Source organism: Cydia splendana, chromosome 9 (assembly GCF_910591565.1).
Source record: "Cydia splendana chromosome 9, ilCydSple1.2, whole genome shotgun sequence".
Taxonomy (NCBI): Eukaryota; Metazoa; Arthropoda; class Insecta; order Lepidoptera; family Tortricidae; genus Cydia; species Cydia splendana.
Window position 1 is genome coordinate 13481651 of NC_085968.1, and position 15992 is coordinate 13497642.

Sequence of the window (15992 nt, forward strand, 5' to 3'; positions counted from 1 at the left end):
CATGTCTTCGATACTATAAAAGAGCAGTTTTCTTTGTTACCTGTATCAGTTAACAGTCTGACCTCATTGGACTAACTACAACAGAACAATGTTCCTTAAGGTAGGCTATAACAGAATAATATTTTTACAATTGACGATAAAATTGCTGAAAACTACTTTTATCTTACAATTGAAATGAACCAGGGGCGGTACGAGTATCATGGTCGCATTTTTATCACTTGTCATGCTATGCGTCACTTTCGCACTTACATATTTGTTAGAACGTGACAGGCATGGTGACAAATGATAAAGAGCCGGCCATCTTAGCCCTACTGAGAAAGCTAAATTTTAACAATAATTTTAGGTCGTGAGTCTTCTGGCTTTAGCCACGGTGGTGGTCGCTCAACACGGTTACGGGCACGCTCACTCCTCGCAGCACATCTCCAAGCACGACGGACACCCGCACGTGGTCACTATCCACGACCACCATGGACATGAGAAGCACGTCGACTATTACGTGAGTGACTTACACTGAATTTAGGCATATTTTCAAACAATTTCAAGGACTAACCGTTTTTTCGTTTTTAGACTCATCCCAAATACGAGTTCGAGTACAAAGTAGACGACCATCACACGGGCGACCACAAGACCCAGCACGAGCACCGCGACGGCGACGTCGTCAAGGGCTTCTACAGCCTGCACGAGCCTGATGGTTCCATCAGACACGTCCACTACCACGGCGACAAGCACACCGGGTAATCAAAATTATTTTTACACGGCTGCCTAAATAAGGATTGTAATAATTTTACCGTAATATGAATACCATATAACTAGATACCTTTATACTTATTTGAGAATAACTAATTCGTTTATCATGCCGTGTGCAAAAATTCAACAAAATGTACCCATTCTCAATTACGTGTAAATACGTAACGAAATAATGAAACGAAGGTTTTTGATGATATTACAGATTCCATGCTGACGTCAAACACAGCACCCATCACATCGTCCCCGAGCATCACCACCATCACTAAACGAATGAACTTATTCGAAGGTGACGTGCTTAAACAATGTTGCTATTTTTCTTAGTCTTCTTGCGTAGGTAGTTTTATGAATTTGTTATTTTTTTTGTAAATAAAAGTATACGAATAACGTATTGAGTTTTTTATCATTTATTAGCATTTATATTTTATTTAGAGAGGGTAAAAAATAGTGGGAAATCATGACCCACTTGGTTTTTGTAATTTGACTTTCATGAAAACCTAGAAAGATCAAGATGCTAAATTAAACACTGCAAAATAGCCCCTCTCAATAGTTTTTACCCCTCTATTCTTAAAACTTTACAAATCTCAATAAGGTAGAGATGCGCAAAACGCTTCACTGAGTTGAAAAGATTGATTCATATATCTTTCGCTCGCGGTGATATGTATCACTCATTTCGTTCATTTCGCTCAGTGGATCTGTAAGCTATATTGTTCACGAGTGAGTAGAGAGAGATGTCAATCAATCAGATACACACAGCCATAAGTGCGACCAAGATGGAGAATCACGCGATACGATCCCGCCATTATGTTCTTCCGAACCGCTCCGAAACCTATTCGCATCGTCTCACTCGCTCACTCGCTCGTCACGCTCGGCCGGCTAATTCGAATCATGAGTGGGTAAGAGCGAGAAAGGAACACTGAGATAGATGAGTTACTGAGCGAAATGAGCGATTTGAATCTGCATTGAGTTGAAGAGTGACTGAGTTCAGTCAAATGATACAGTTCATTTAAATCACTCACTCGTGAACGACACATGTCTACAATAAGGTAATTTATGAATTTAGTTATTTATTTTAAGATTGGTTTTATTTATTTTTATATTTAGTTTTTAAATTTTATAGGTAAGTTATTTAATTCTGTATAATTTTATTTTGAAAATAAATATCATTTATGTTTTATCCTTACTCACACAAAGGTCAAAATGAGATTAGTAACTAATTGAAACTTGTAGGTAGCGTGTGTGATATTAAATTGTAGATAATCTAAGCGAAATAAGGTTACTGAGCTAATTTACGATTCTGCCAAAAAAGTGGTTTTAAACAAATTTCCTGGCTCACTTCTTACTCTTCAACGTGATATGTAACAATCGTTACTTGTCTGCATATTTTTCCGATAGGTTTAGTTTTATAGTCTTGAGTTCCACTGTAACGTATCATACCATAAAGCAGCGGTCGGCAACCTGCGGCCCGCGGGCCGCATGCGGCTCGTGAAACTGTCACTTGCGGCTCGAGTGCCGCCTTGGCTATTTTGTATGTAATAGTGACAAACGACAATGTCTCATAAAGTCATAAATATTAACAAAGTACGGCCCGCGTCACCTCCGTTTCTTCTCTCTTCTCACTCTCTGCTAAAGGGTTGCCGACCGCTGCCATAAAGGATGACGTTAGACCGGGCCGTGTCCGGCCCGGAGCTTCCGGCGCTTACTTTTCTATGACATGACAGGCGATCATGATGCTTTCCATAGAAAACGATGCGCCGGAAGCTCCGGGCCGGAGTCGGCCCGGTCCAACATGAGTCATCCTTAACCGTAACAGGCCCATGACAGGCTTGAAGAGAACCTTCCTATATACCTACGGCTACGGATACTGCAAAATAGCAGATACGGGCAGAGGACGCTGGTTCGTTTCCAGCCTTGGGAACTGGAGGCCTTGGTCACTTTTTACTTTGACATTTATTTCAGTTTATAATTTATATAGTAGTGTTTACTTGAAATAAAATAAATTAAAATATTTTCTGAAAAATCTACTTTTAAAAAATTAGGTACTTCTAATAATATATTTTATGTACAGATAAAAATTACGTGTTTTCTTTAACTTTAATGACTGTCAGCAGGTATGTACGTATGTCTAAACCCAGTCACATTCTCCAACGTTACAGCTAAAAAGGCGTTTTTCACTTATTACAGAAACAAATTTTCACAAAAATTGTTTATATCTCTAAAACAAGATCCAATCCAGAAAACTTTGTATTACATTTTAGTCTTTAGAAAATTAGTTTTTAATAGGCGGAATTTTGTGTGAAGCTTTATTCTGGACCTCTTAAGCGGCCCAGCTTTCCACTGAGCGAAGTGCAATCAATTAGTGTCACGTTAGTTAAAATCAAGTTAGGGTTTCACACAGAAGTCGCAGGTTTAGATTTTTAAGTCCTTACATAAATAACACAAACTTTTCCATTGGCAGGATTTAGTTGTTAATAAAGACTCTAATAGTCCTTACAACCTGGCGGGTGCTGCCTCTGCGTGCGTCCCATGACACGGGCAAGTTGTACCCCTTACATTAAAGTGACAAAAGGGCCTCTACGTGTTGGCTTCGGCTCCGCACACGCCTCACAAAGGTCCGGAACACATTGTTCCGTGATGGGAAAGACATACAAATAAAATTAAAATTAAAAATTGATCAAGCCCGAGTCAAGACTCCGGTGCTTGCACCGCTAGGCGCTCTTTAAATATTGTGTGTTTATCAAACGAACGAAGTACTCGTATGAGCACTCGTGCTATAATGCCTAATTATGCACATTTACATGTACTGTTTTATCTACGCACATATTACAAGCCCTCTATCATTTGTTCAGGAACCGCATGTTATGACCGGCATTGCGGTACCTATAGTTCCTCTGTCACGAAACCCGCGTATATGATATGAGGTGGCGTCTCCGAAATATTTTGATCGCTCATTTTACTAGTTAATTTATAAAAAACATAACAAGCTATCAAACTACACAACGGGACTTAATCGCGTATTTAAGTTTTAAGATTTACCTCCGACGTTACGAGGACGGCGTTGTCCCCGTGGTCTCGTAGAAGACTGGCTCAAGTTGACATCAACATCTTATAGCCGCGTGAGTTTTTCGAACTACCCGCACTTGGTCTTGTTTATCAGTTTGAACGTTTTGCGCACTAGGGATGTTACTCTGTCGACACGCAACACTAACGATATTCGATTTATCGACTGTCGATATTCGTTTCCGCTTACATTTACTAATGACTGGATTCCATGTGGATGAGATCTTAAAACCCTCGTCCCGATTAAAATTGCAATGTTTTTTGATTTCAATGGCTTCCCGCACTTTTCTCCTGTAGAAATGGCGATCCGTGGAAAGGGTTATGCAGCTCAATCCAGTGGTTTGGTCCTGACTCCAGCAAATGCTCAGCCACGGCAGACTTGTTCACCTGACGATTTTTGACAGCTGCGATATGTTCCTTAACTCTTTCTGCTATGGTGCGCTTAGATTCTGCGATATAGGAACTACCACAACTGCAATCTATTTTATAAACGCAAAACGTTCAAACTGATAAACAAGACCAAGTGCGGGTAGTTCGAAAAACTCGCGCGGCTAGAAGATGTTGATGTCAACTTGAGCCAGTCTTCTCCGAGACCACGGGGACAACGCCGTCCTCGAATCGTCGGAGGTAAATCTTAAAACTTAAATACGCGATTAAATCCCGTTGTGTAGTTTGATAATGTTTAATAATCGTGAAAGTTTAAATCAGTGTTTAACATAACAAGCTATTTTTATAAGAACTTATTAAAAGTATTAAAACGTAGTGGTTAAGGGTTGAATAAGTACAAAAACATATAAAGTTTTTTTTTTTTTGCAACAATCGTGATAAACAATATAGAATAACGGTTTAGATAAATAACATTGTGGCATTCAAACTTAATTAATTATTCAGTTGTATTAGTGATGATGGTGCTCAGGTACAATGTGCTTGACATCGACGTGGTAGGTGGACTTGGTGTCGTCGCCGTCGCGGTGCTCGTGTTGCGCCTTGTGGTCGCCCGTGTGATCGTCGTCCACTTTGTACTTGAACTCGTATTTGGGATGAGTCTACAAATAAAAAAAATAAAGTATTGTCGACAACTCTCTCTTTCTCAACAACTGGCCAGAGCACGCGCTATATCGGGAGTCGTGGAAGACAAGGGGAGAGGCCTTTGCCCCGCAGTGGGACACCATAATAGGCTAGCAAAAAAGAAGGTATTGTCGCAAGGACTTTGAATTTTAAACTTAATTTTTTTGATATTTTACTTACGTAGTAATCGACGTGTTTCTCGTGTCCGTGGTGGTCTTTGATGGTGACTATCTGCGGGTGACCATCGTGTTTAGATATGTACTGGGAGGAATACCCGTGGCCATGTCCATGCTGAGCGACCGCCAAAGCGACTATGGCAAGAAGACATACAACCTGAAAGTATATATATATTGTTACATATATTGTCTATTTTTATAATATTGATTATATTAGAAGTAGGGTTATATTATTTACTTTAAGCATCATTTTCAATAAATATATGCAGTAGTGCAGTGCAGTTCATCTAATGAAGTCAGACTGTAAACTGATAAATACACTGAAGAAATCTGTTCTTTTATAATACCTAAATCGTAACAATATCTATATGGAAGCAATTTATTGATAATTAAAAAGTAAGTCAAAGCCAATCGCCGAGTTTGCAACAAAGATTGTGTCGCAAAATATTTTGCCAACATAGCAGCTAAGTGTAATGCATACCTACTTATACATTTTGTGTTCATTATTGCAAACGCTTTGCAAAACCTGTACCAACCTATGTCCGTGTCTATTTTAAATTATATTGAATGAACTTTTCATTTTTTAGGATTTTATAAATGATCGAGATAGGTACTTCATTTTAGCTAGTTATAACTAGTACATACACTTAGATAAAACTAAATAAATAGTATATTTTAATGTTATGGATCTGCAACAGTTTGGACAATGCCAGCCGAAAAAACCGGCCAAGGGCGAGTCGGACTCGCGTTGCAAGGGTTCCGTACATTACACAATGTTTAACAATGTATTTTTTTATGTGAAACGTGAGTGAAATGTCTACTTGAATAACTTAAAAACTGTTTATCCTAAAACAACAAAAAAAATTGAGTTTCTAACAATGAGCTCTATCACTTGATATGTAACACGACATAGTTTGAAAAACTTTATTTTTTAATTTTCTTATTTACCCCCCAAAAGTAGGACCGATGTTGTTTATGTTACATGTCCGTCTTTGGGTCACAAATTTACATGTGTGTACAAAATTTCAACTTAATTGGTCCATAGGTTCGGAAAAAATTGGCTGTGACAGACGGACAGACAGACGCATGAGTGATCCTATAAGGGTTCCGTTTTTTTCCTTTTGAGATACGGAACCCTAAAAAGGTAACAATTATTTTGGTAGTCATTATTGGTAGGTGCTTTTGAATAAATTCATAAATTAGAACTTCAAAAATGTGCAAGAGCGTGTTTATTGGGTTTTACGTTTACACGAGATGCGTTTACACGGTAACATCTACAGACTTCAGAAAAATAAATAACGCGTTCAGAAAATTAATATATATGAATATGAGGTTAATTCTAACTATAGCTACTTTTTACACGACTGCCCAAACAAAAAGAGTGTATTGTTTTCAGCGTTCATGTTTGTATGTATGTGAGTTTCTTTATTCCACCTTAACTTCTGAATGACTTAACCGATTTAGACGTATGATACATCATTAGAATCCTTACGTCATCCCGGGTAACATAGGCTATGTGACGTCATTATAAAAACAATATGGCGGACTTAATACGCCATATTACGCAACCTTTAGAAAAAAATATCGTGCAAACCTATCGAGTAGGGTATCAAAATGAAGGGCTTTGAAAGCCGATTGATAATATATATGCAACATGTGGGTTTAAGTCTCATTTTGAGAAAGTAAGAATTGACAAAATATGTTAAGAGAAGCTAATCTCATAAAACCAAATATTATTATTGAATGGGATACTTATTAAAATAAAAGGAAAGGGTTTGATCGCTGATCATAAAAAAATATAATTATATTATATTAGGTAGGTACATACTACTCATAGTTTTTAAAACATGTTCGTAATTGCGCTTATGGAATCGAAAAGTTTAAAATATAACTTCTATTTATTAATCGATACGATACAGAGTCCGTCTAAGCTAACTCTGCACCGACTTTGGCAGAACAAATCGTGAAAGTATCATTATAACCGTATGGTTTGATTTAATTTTAACATTTATGATGATGATGACATTTTTTTTAAGGCCGAAGGGTGAGCTCCACGTAGGGCCTACGGCTCAGAGCGTAAGAAAGATGTGCGCTTCCTGCAACTTGTCCAAGTATATGCACTCGGTCCAAAGCCAGGCGCCAAAGACGCCCCCACACTAAAAGGGTCAGGCGTAGCCCGACGTACGTGACACGCTATATGCTTACCAAAGCCGGGCGCCTTTGGCGCCCTCATACTCAAAGCATCGGCCGTAGCTCGACATACGTGGCACGTTGTACGCGTTCCAAAGCCGGGCGCCTTCGGCGCCCTCATACTAAAAGAGTCGGGCGTAGCCCGACATACATACGTGGCGCACTGCGCGCGGTCCAAGGCCAGGCGACTTCTACTTTCTCATACTAAAAGTGTCGGGCGTAGTCCGACGTACGTGACACGCTGTACGCATACCAAAGCCGGGAACCTTCGGCGCCCTCACACTTAAAGGTTTTGGCGTAGCCCGATGTACGTGGCGCGCTGCACGCAGTCCAAAGCCAGGCACCTTCAAATCTCTCATATTAAAAGTATTGGGTGTAGCGTGACACGCTGTATGATTACCAAAGCCGGCCTCATACTCAAAGCGTCGGGCGTAGCCCGACGTACGTGGCGCGCTGTACGCGTTCCAAAGCCGGGCGCCTTCGGCGCCCTCATACTAAAAGAGTCGGGCGTAGCCCGACGTACGTGGCGCGCTGCGCGCGGTCCAAAGCCAGGCGACTTCTACTTTCTCATACTAAAAGTGTCGGGCGCCGAAGGCGCCCTCTTACTCAAAGCGTCGGGCGTGTACGAGGCGCGTTATACGCGTTCTAAAGCCGGGCGCCTTCGGCGCCCTAATGGTAAAAGAGTCGGATGTAGCCCGACGTACGTGGCGCGCTGCACTTGGTCCAAAGCCAGGCGCCTTCGACTCTCTCATACTAAGTGTCGGGCGTAGGCCCACATACGTGACACGCTGTACCCTTACCAAGACGCCTTCAGTGCCCTCTTGCTCAAAGCGTCGGGCGTAGTCCGACGTACGTGACACGCTGTACGCATACCAAATCCGGGCGCCTTCGGCGCCCTCACGCTTAAAGGTTCTGGCGTAGCCCGATGTACGTAGCGCGCTGCAACTGATTTATTCAGTTAAATTAGGTGAATAAAGTTACTGTTTCCATTAACTGTTTTCTTTAACTGTTTTCCTTAACTGATTTATTCAGTTAAATTAGGTGTATAAAGTTACTGTTTCCATTAACTGTTTTCTTTAACTGTTTTCCTTAACTGTTTTATTTTTTTACTGTTTTAGTCAATAGTCAATTAACTGACTTATTCAGTAAAATTTACTGTTTTACCCTTACTGTTTTGTTACAGTTAAAGTAACTGGTTTTTACAGTTGGCTCCATTTTAACTGCTTTTTTCAGTTAAGTTTACTGATATTTCATTAAGATTTACTGATTATTTCTTTCAGTGTAGAAAACAATGCACCGGAGGCTCCTAGTCGGACACGGCCCGGTCTAACGTGAGTCATCCTAAATAAAACTCATGAACTTGAACAGCCAATATCAGTAATACTTAGTATAGTATTTAACAACGCATCAAAATTATCTGACATCCTATAATAGTTTTACATATAAGTAGAGATATGTATCAACAGACCAGAATCCGTTAGCTACAATTAAAAAACTATAGCTAGGTACAATTAATAAATTAATTAAAAATTAAAAAACACGACTGCGAAAAAGCGAACTGAAAAGACAAAAATAATTTTTAGTTGTGTTAGTTACTCAACTTAATGAATGTAAAAAATTATTAGAATATGAGTGTTTAGTGAAGGTTATAAACAACAAACGCAAAAGTTTTATGCTCATTTAGGATCGTGACTGTACCTGTGTATTTTATTTCAATTGCAGTCGGGGACCTTTTAAATGGGAAAATGTCAATACATCAAGGTCCCCGACTGCAATTGAAATAAAATACACAGGTACAGTCACGATCCTAAATGAGCATAAAACTTTTGCGTTTGTTGTTTATAACCTTCACTAAACACTCATATTCTAATAATTTTTTACATTCATTAAGTTGAGTAACTAACACAACTAAAAATTATTTTTGTCTTTTCAGTTCGCTTTTTCGCAGTCGTGTTTTTTAATTTTTAATTAATTTATTAATTGTAGCTAACGGATTCTGGTCTGTTGATACATATCTCTACTTATATGTAAAACTATTATAGGATGTCAGATAATTTTGATGCGTTGTTAAATACTATACTAAGTATTACTGATATTGGCTGTTCAAGTTCATGAGTTTTATTTAGGATGACTCACGTTAGACCGGGCCGTGTCCGACTAGGAGCCTCCGGTGCATTGTTTTCTATTGTGGAAAGCATCATGTGATCGCCTGTCATAACATAGAAAAGTAAGCGCTGGAAGCTCCGGCCCGGACACGGCTCGGTCTAACGTGAGTCGTCCTTAAAGCTGCAGCAATTAAGACCGTTCACTTAAGTTTATACATAGTAAATTAGTTTAGCACCTTGCATAATTAGTTTGCATCAAGATAATACGTACCACGTACGCTTAGTGTTGGTTCAATAGTTTTGCGAAATCGATTAATCTGCTTTACCCATTCGGAGAGTTTTAATTACCAATAAAATAATGAAACGATATTGTCCCCGTTATATGCAATATAAAAGAATTGGATTTCTGGTAAACAATATCAGTTTCCATTTGAACTCAGTCGTATCAGGGTTTCAAAAATTATTTACAAAAATGCATACCAAGGTAGGTACGAGCACATATGTGTCGCTTAACTTCTAACTCAGGTAAATCCATTCGACCCTCACAGCAAATATCTACCCTATTACCTTTTCGTAATACCAAAATCGAATAATCTGACAGATGGATTTACCCGAGTTTGAAGTTAAGCGACTCATATACACATTTTAAATATAAATACATTTTATCTTCATTAAAAAGAGATTTTATAAAAAAATGGTTTACTTTGTCAGGTCCTCTGCGTTTTTGCCCTTATCGCAGCGGCGGCTGCTCAGCATGGGCACCACGCGCACTCCTCGCAGCACATCTCCAAGCACGATGAACATCCTCAAGAGGTCACCATCAAGGACCACCACGGACACGAGAAGCACGTCGACTATTACGTGAGTAAAAGTTATAACTTTTTAAGCCTTTGGACCTGTACAGCCACGAGTGACTACAACACTGTTTTGTGTTTTCTAGACTCACCCCAAATACAAGTTCGAGTATAAAGTGAATGACGAGCACACGGGCGACCACAAGACCCAGAACGAGCACCGCGAAGGAGACTCTGTGCATGGTTTCTACAGCCTGCACGAGCCCGACGGCTCTGACCGACATGTGCATTACCACAGTGACCACCACACCGGGTGAGATTTTGTCACTAAATTTACATCTTCTACCTAGCGTTATCCCGGCCTTTGCCAGGGTCCGCTTTCCTACTTGCATTCCTCCACTTTGCCCGATCCTGGGCGTCGTCTCGTGTGAGCCCGTTCACGCTCATATCTGCTTTCACGACATCAAGCCATCGCTTTTTAGGGTTCCGTACCCAAAGGGTAAAACGGGACCCTATTACTAAGACTTCGCTGTCCGTCCGTCCGTCCGTCTGTCACCAGGCTGTATCTCACGAACCGTGATAGCTAGACAGTTGAAATTTTCACAGATGATGTATTTCTGTTGCCGCTATAACAACAAATACTAAAAACAGAATAAAATAAAGATTTAAATGGGGCTCCCATACAACAAACGTGATTTTTGACCAAAGTTAAGCAACGTCGGGAGTGGTCAGTACTTGGATGGGTGACCGTTTTTTTTTTGCTTTTTTTTTTGTTTTTTTTTTATATGGTACGGAACCCTTCGTGCGCGAGCCCGACTCGCACTTGCCCGATTTTTTTTTGGTCTGCCTTGGGGTCGGGGGCCTTGTCACTAAATTTACATACTTACATTTAAATAATGTTCAAAACTTAAATCTATCTTTCTCTTATATCTCCGTATGCAACATAGAGAATACACACTTTGAAGCCTTAATAGGTTACCTAATGAAATGAGAGTAAGAAAATTAACAAATACTTTTATTTTTCAGTTTCCACGCTGACGTCAAACACAGTACCCACCACATCGTTCCTCATCATCATCATCATTAAACTTAAGGAATTTGTTAAATGTTTGATGCTAATCACGTTTGTTTAAAATGTTACTCACTTGTTCATTTACCTACTGTTATTTTATTCAAATATTGTGAAATAAAATTGTAAAATGAATCCTTTGGTTTCTTTCCTGCCATTAAAAGCCACCTATCTTCCAAACCTTTCTTAATTTTAAGTTAAGTACATAGATCTACATTTTTATCAATTTGGCACAGATTGATAATTTGATAAAAGTCACATTAATATAGAATGGAACAACTCGTCAAAGTGCCTATCTCTCACACTTTAATGGTACCTTCTACAAATAGATACATTGCCTTTTTCCGTAGGTAGCTATTGCCTTCTACTATAATTTGGGGGTTTTCAGGAAAAGTCTACGTCTTATTTACAACCGAAACCGAAAAGTCTAATTCTCAACAATTTTCAGCTAATATTATAACCGGATTAACCGGAACTCTATTTTCAACTCCTTCTGCTTTGAATATTAATTGTAAATTGTTGTTCAATACAATTTTCGTGAGTCGCGACACTAGAGAATGCTAGTATCAAATAGCGGTACTGATAATTCCACTACTCGATGCTAGATGTAGACTGCGAAAATAATAGTCGTGTTGGTATCAAAACTGATGTATGGAGTGAGCACTCTATTCTTACTATATTTCTCTATGACGCTACCTACTAAACGTAGTACCTAAATCTAATATTCTTCTTGGAAAAAATGTATGTATTATTTTCTTCGCACATTTCGACCATCTGGGGCATCATGGGTCGGTTTGCTAATGAAGTGGGGGACTCATTTTTTCAGTCCGTTGCTAATCCGGCGGTTTCTTGGCACTAGGTATTATCGTACACGCGATATTCAAACTATTTCAAACCTTCAACTGCCCGATTCGAACTTTAAGATACGTCAATTAATAGATCTAGAAACGATATGGATTAGATGTGTCAGTGTCAACAGTGACGTATTTGTTTGTAGACAAGTCATATTTGACACTATATTTACTATATTTGACGACCGGTCTGGTCTAGTGGATAGTGACCCTGTCTGCTAAGCCGATGGTCCTGGGTTCGAATCCCAGTAAGGGCATTTATTTGTGTGATGAACACTAATATTTGTTCCTGAGTCATGGTTGTTTTCTATGTATATAAGTATGTATTTATCTATACAAGTATGTATATCGTCGCCTAGTACCCATAGTACAAGCTTTGCTTAGTTTGGGGCTAGGTTTGATCTGTGTAAGATGTCCCCTAATATTCATTTTTTTTTTTTTTTTTTTTTACTAACATATCTAATCAATTTCGTTTCTAGATCTATTAACTGACGTATCTTAAAGTTCGAATGGGGCCGCAAGTCAATTAGCCGGAGACAAAAACAAAACATAGAAACAGGGCATGTGTTGGGTCATGGGTGTTATTTATGTTACTATGAATGACACAGGTGCAGCAGCTGAGGAGGCCCAATCCCTCAAGAGGCGGAAATACGAAGATACGGAGATTAAGTTGCTGTTGGCGTCGAGAAACTCAATCATGTAGAACAGGGGTTTTATCAAAATTAGGCCACTTGGCTACCGTGAGGTCGATGACACTGGGTATAAGAAAGCTGCTAGCTTCGTAGTTAAATCAAAAAACAGTCTAGGTACTTACTTGCTTATGCATATGTTTGAATATGTTGATGGTTATGATATTATGATACAATGCTATAATTAAATGAAATTTATCTATTTGCCAATATAAACACAATTAATGCGATTTCGTAGAACTAATAGAAATGTTGAATAATAATAACAACTGAATTTAACTCGTTAAGGTATGGTACGGGATGCATTTCCAATATACCTAATTTAAAATAAATAAGCTAAGTTATTGTATATGTTTTAGTCTTAAGGACAATAATATTGTATGCCCTTACAGGGTATCATGTGCCTACCGTTTCTATGCTTGTAACACCTTACTGTATTATGAGCAACTTGACTACAATGAAATAAAGAAAAAAATAAATACATAAATGTCCTGAACCTGTCGAAACAAATAATGTTTTTTACAATTTACAGCTTCTTTTACTTTGACTTAAATGTAAATAAATTCCATATACAGCATGGCCAAAAAATAAGTGCATTCCCATTGCCAGGGAGGTTTAGGGATTATACTGAGCAACTTTTACTATGGGACCCTTAGCAACCCGACCCATGATTTTGGGGTTGGTCCCATAGTAAAAGTTGCACAGTATAATCCCAAAACCTCCCTGGCTACGGGAATGCACTTATTTTTTGGCCACCGTGTGCATACAATGAATGAATGAGTTTATTTTAAACTCTTGATTTAAAACTTAACGACAAATATTTGGCTAAGTATATTAATTACGATGGCTTTGCCTGCCATACTTAAAACGTTGCTTGTAATTATGACCGTTTACGTTCACTTGAGAAAAACAGTATCGCACTTTGCATAATTAGTTTGCAAAAAGATAATAGCGTAATACCACACACGCTTAGTGTCGGTTAAATAGTTTTACGAAATCGATTAATCTGCATTCCTCGTTGGGAGAGTTTTAACTGCCAATAAAATAATGCAACGAATTTGCCCCCGTTATGTAGGTATTATAAAAGAATTGGATTTCTGGTTTAAAATATCAGTTTACATTTAAACTCAGTCGAATCAGCATTTCAAAAAAATATTTACTAAAATGCATACTAAGGTACAAACATATACAGAATACAAATAGTTATACATTATATCTTCATTAAAAAGAGTTTTTTTATAAAATATAGTTTACTTTGTCAGGTCCTCTGCGTTTTTGCCCTTATCGCAGCGGCGGCTGCTCAGCATGGGCATCACGCACACTCCTCGCAACACATCTCCAAGCACGATGAACATCCTCAAGAGGTCACCATCAAGGACCACCACGGACACGAGAAGCACGTTGACTATTACGTGAGGAAAAGTTAAAACTTTTTAAGCCTTTGTACCTATACAGTCACGAGTGACTACAACATTGTTTTGTGTTTTCTAGACTCACCCCAAATACAAGTTCGAGTACAAAGTGAACGACGAGCACACGGGCGACCACAAGACGCAGAACGAGCATCGTGAGGGAGACTCTGTGCATGGTTTCTACAGCCTGCACGAGCCCGACGGCTCTGACAGACATGTCCACTACCACAGCGACCACCACACCGGGTGAGAATTCACCACTGGAAATACATTTATGAGAGTATAATGTAACCAGAAAATTGTTTTTATTTTGTTTCCTTAGTCACGTAATGGGACCAAAACTGACTCGTTACTATGTTGCCAACGATAAACACAAAGAACATTAAAAAAAGTAGGTAGCAAAAAAGATACATGTAAGCATGGTATCAAAAATCATTGACGATATTCTTTGTATTGCAGTTTCCACGCCGATGTCAAGCACAGCACCCACCACATCGTTCCTCATCACCACCATCATCATTAAACTCAAAAAAGCCTAATTTCATTTGTTAGATATACAGTTTTTGTTACTATATCCAACATGTTATTTAGATAATAAAAGTGTTGATTTTACTCGTAGACTAAAGAGATTTTATTTGGTTTCTGCCCTCATAAGTACGGTCCCACCACCGTGAACGAAATATTTGTGTCAGATCATAGTCTAATAAAACATGGTCTTCCATTCCCAGAGTGACACGGGGCTACGTCACAACAACATGGCCGCTATATATAGCGCTATCGCATATTATCATATAGCGCTGTCGCATGATGACGTAAGCCCGTGTCAGTTAGGTGACCTAGAAAAGACGGGAATGGAGTACCAGGCGGAGTATATTATTATACCATGTGTCAGATTAGTTGCTCATGGGGTACTTTGACTTTTTATTTTGACTAAATATGGTTTAATGCCCCAACTTACAGCATACCTACATATAAAGGCATATTGAGTTAGTATACGCATATTGCCTGTAAATAAATAATTTAATCTGCATCCACATCATAACAGCCCTACAATATGTTCAGAAACGATAAGCTAAGTAATGACATATATGAATATACCTGTATATGTGGTTGCATCGTAATGTTTACCCCTTTTTGATATATTATCTCTAAGTGGCCCTTTCTAAGATCACTCAGACCTAGGTCTAGGTCTTTCTTTCTTTTTTACCTATGTACACACAGGTGCAAATGTGCATACCAACTTCAAGAATGGAATTCATTCATAAAGTGGGTACACTTTTGTGTACATTTTGAATTATAATATTGAGCTCGCGGTCTAAAAACGGACCCACAATACACAATAGCAGCCATAGCGAACACGTGAAGCATTAAATGCATATTCAAATGGCTACGACGGCGTTAATTGTAGCAAAATAGCTATAGGTATATAAAATGATAAAAACATTATAAATAATCCAACTACAACACAAAGGAGGTTTGGATAGACAGACGGACTTGACTACTGAACTCTATTAAACACTTCTTCTTCTTTGTCCAACCCATGTTCCCAGTTTATCTGGGGTCGGGTCTCCCTGTACATTTGCGCCAGAGAACTCTATTCTGGGTTGTCTGAGTAGTAAGGTTGTCCATCTCTTTCTTAATGTTATTCCACCAAGTGGCGGGTGGCCTGCCTCTTCCCCTGGCCGAATTTGGTATGTTGAGTATTTTCTTAATCACATAGTCGTCTTCGCGTCTTTGGATATGGCCATACCAACGTAAGCGACTTTCTTTCACTTTTTCTACGATAGGAGCTACTCTGAAGGAACCTCACCTCAACATTTTCATTTCATTCGTG

General features: G+C 38.9%; 4 protein-coding genes across 4 annotated transcripts in view; 3 read left to right on the forward strand and 1 right to left on the reverse strand.

Annotated features, from left to right (window-relative positions):
• The window catches only part of LOC134793677 (histidine-rich glycoprotein-like), a 46838-nt gene that overhangs the window by 5860 nt on the left and 24986 nt on the right, over window positions 1-15992 (forward strand). The gene's annotated exons all lie outside the window — the stretch shown is intronic.
• On the forward strand, window positions 9-1084 carry LOC134793692 (cuticle protein 19-like). The gene is made up of 4 exons (XM_063765344.1): window positions 9-100; window positions 344-496; window positions 568-734; window positions 950-1084. Exons 1-4 carry the CDS (start codon window positions 89-91, stop codon window positions 1011-1013), a joined length of 396 nt encoding a protein of 131 aa, XP_063621414.1. The 5' UTR covers window positions 9-88; the 3' UTR covers window positions 1014-1084.
• Window positions 4701-5392, reverse strand: LOC134793696 (adult-specific cuticular protein ACP-22-like). The gene is made up of 3 exons (XM_063765346.1): window positions 5287-5392; window positions 5053-5205; window positions 4701-4850 (listed from the first exon to the last, which is right to left on the reverse strand). The coding sequence occupies exons 1-3, from the start codon at window positions 5296-5298 to the stop codon at window positions 4701-4703; spliced, it is 315 nt and encodes a 104-aa protein (XP_063621416.1). The 5' UTR covers window positions 5299-5392.
• On the forward strand, window positions 9712-14695 carry LOC134793703 (histidine-rich glycoprotein-like). Its single transcript, XM_063765354.1, has 7 exons — window positions 9712-9827; window positions 10055-10204; window positions 10284-10450; window positions 11164-11200; window positions 14009-14158; window positions 14238-14404; window positions 14618-14695. Exons 1-7 carry the CDS (start codon window positions 9726-9728, stop codon window positions 14679-14681), a joined length of 837 nt encoding a protein of 278 aa, XP_063621424.1. The 5' UTR covers window positions 9712-9725; the 3' UTR covers window positions 14682-14695.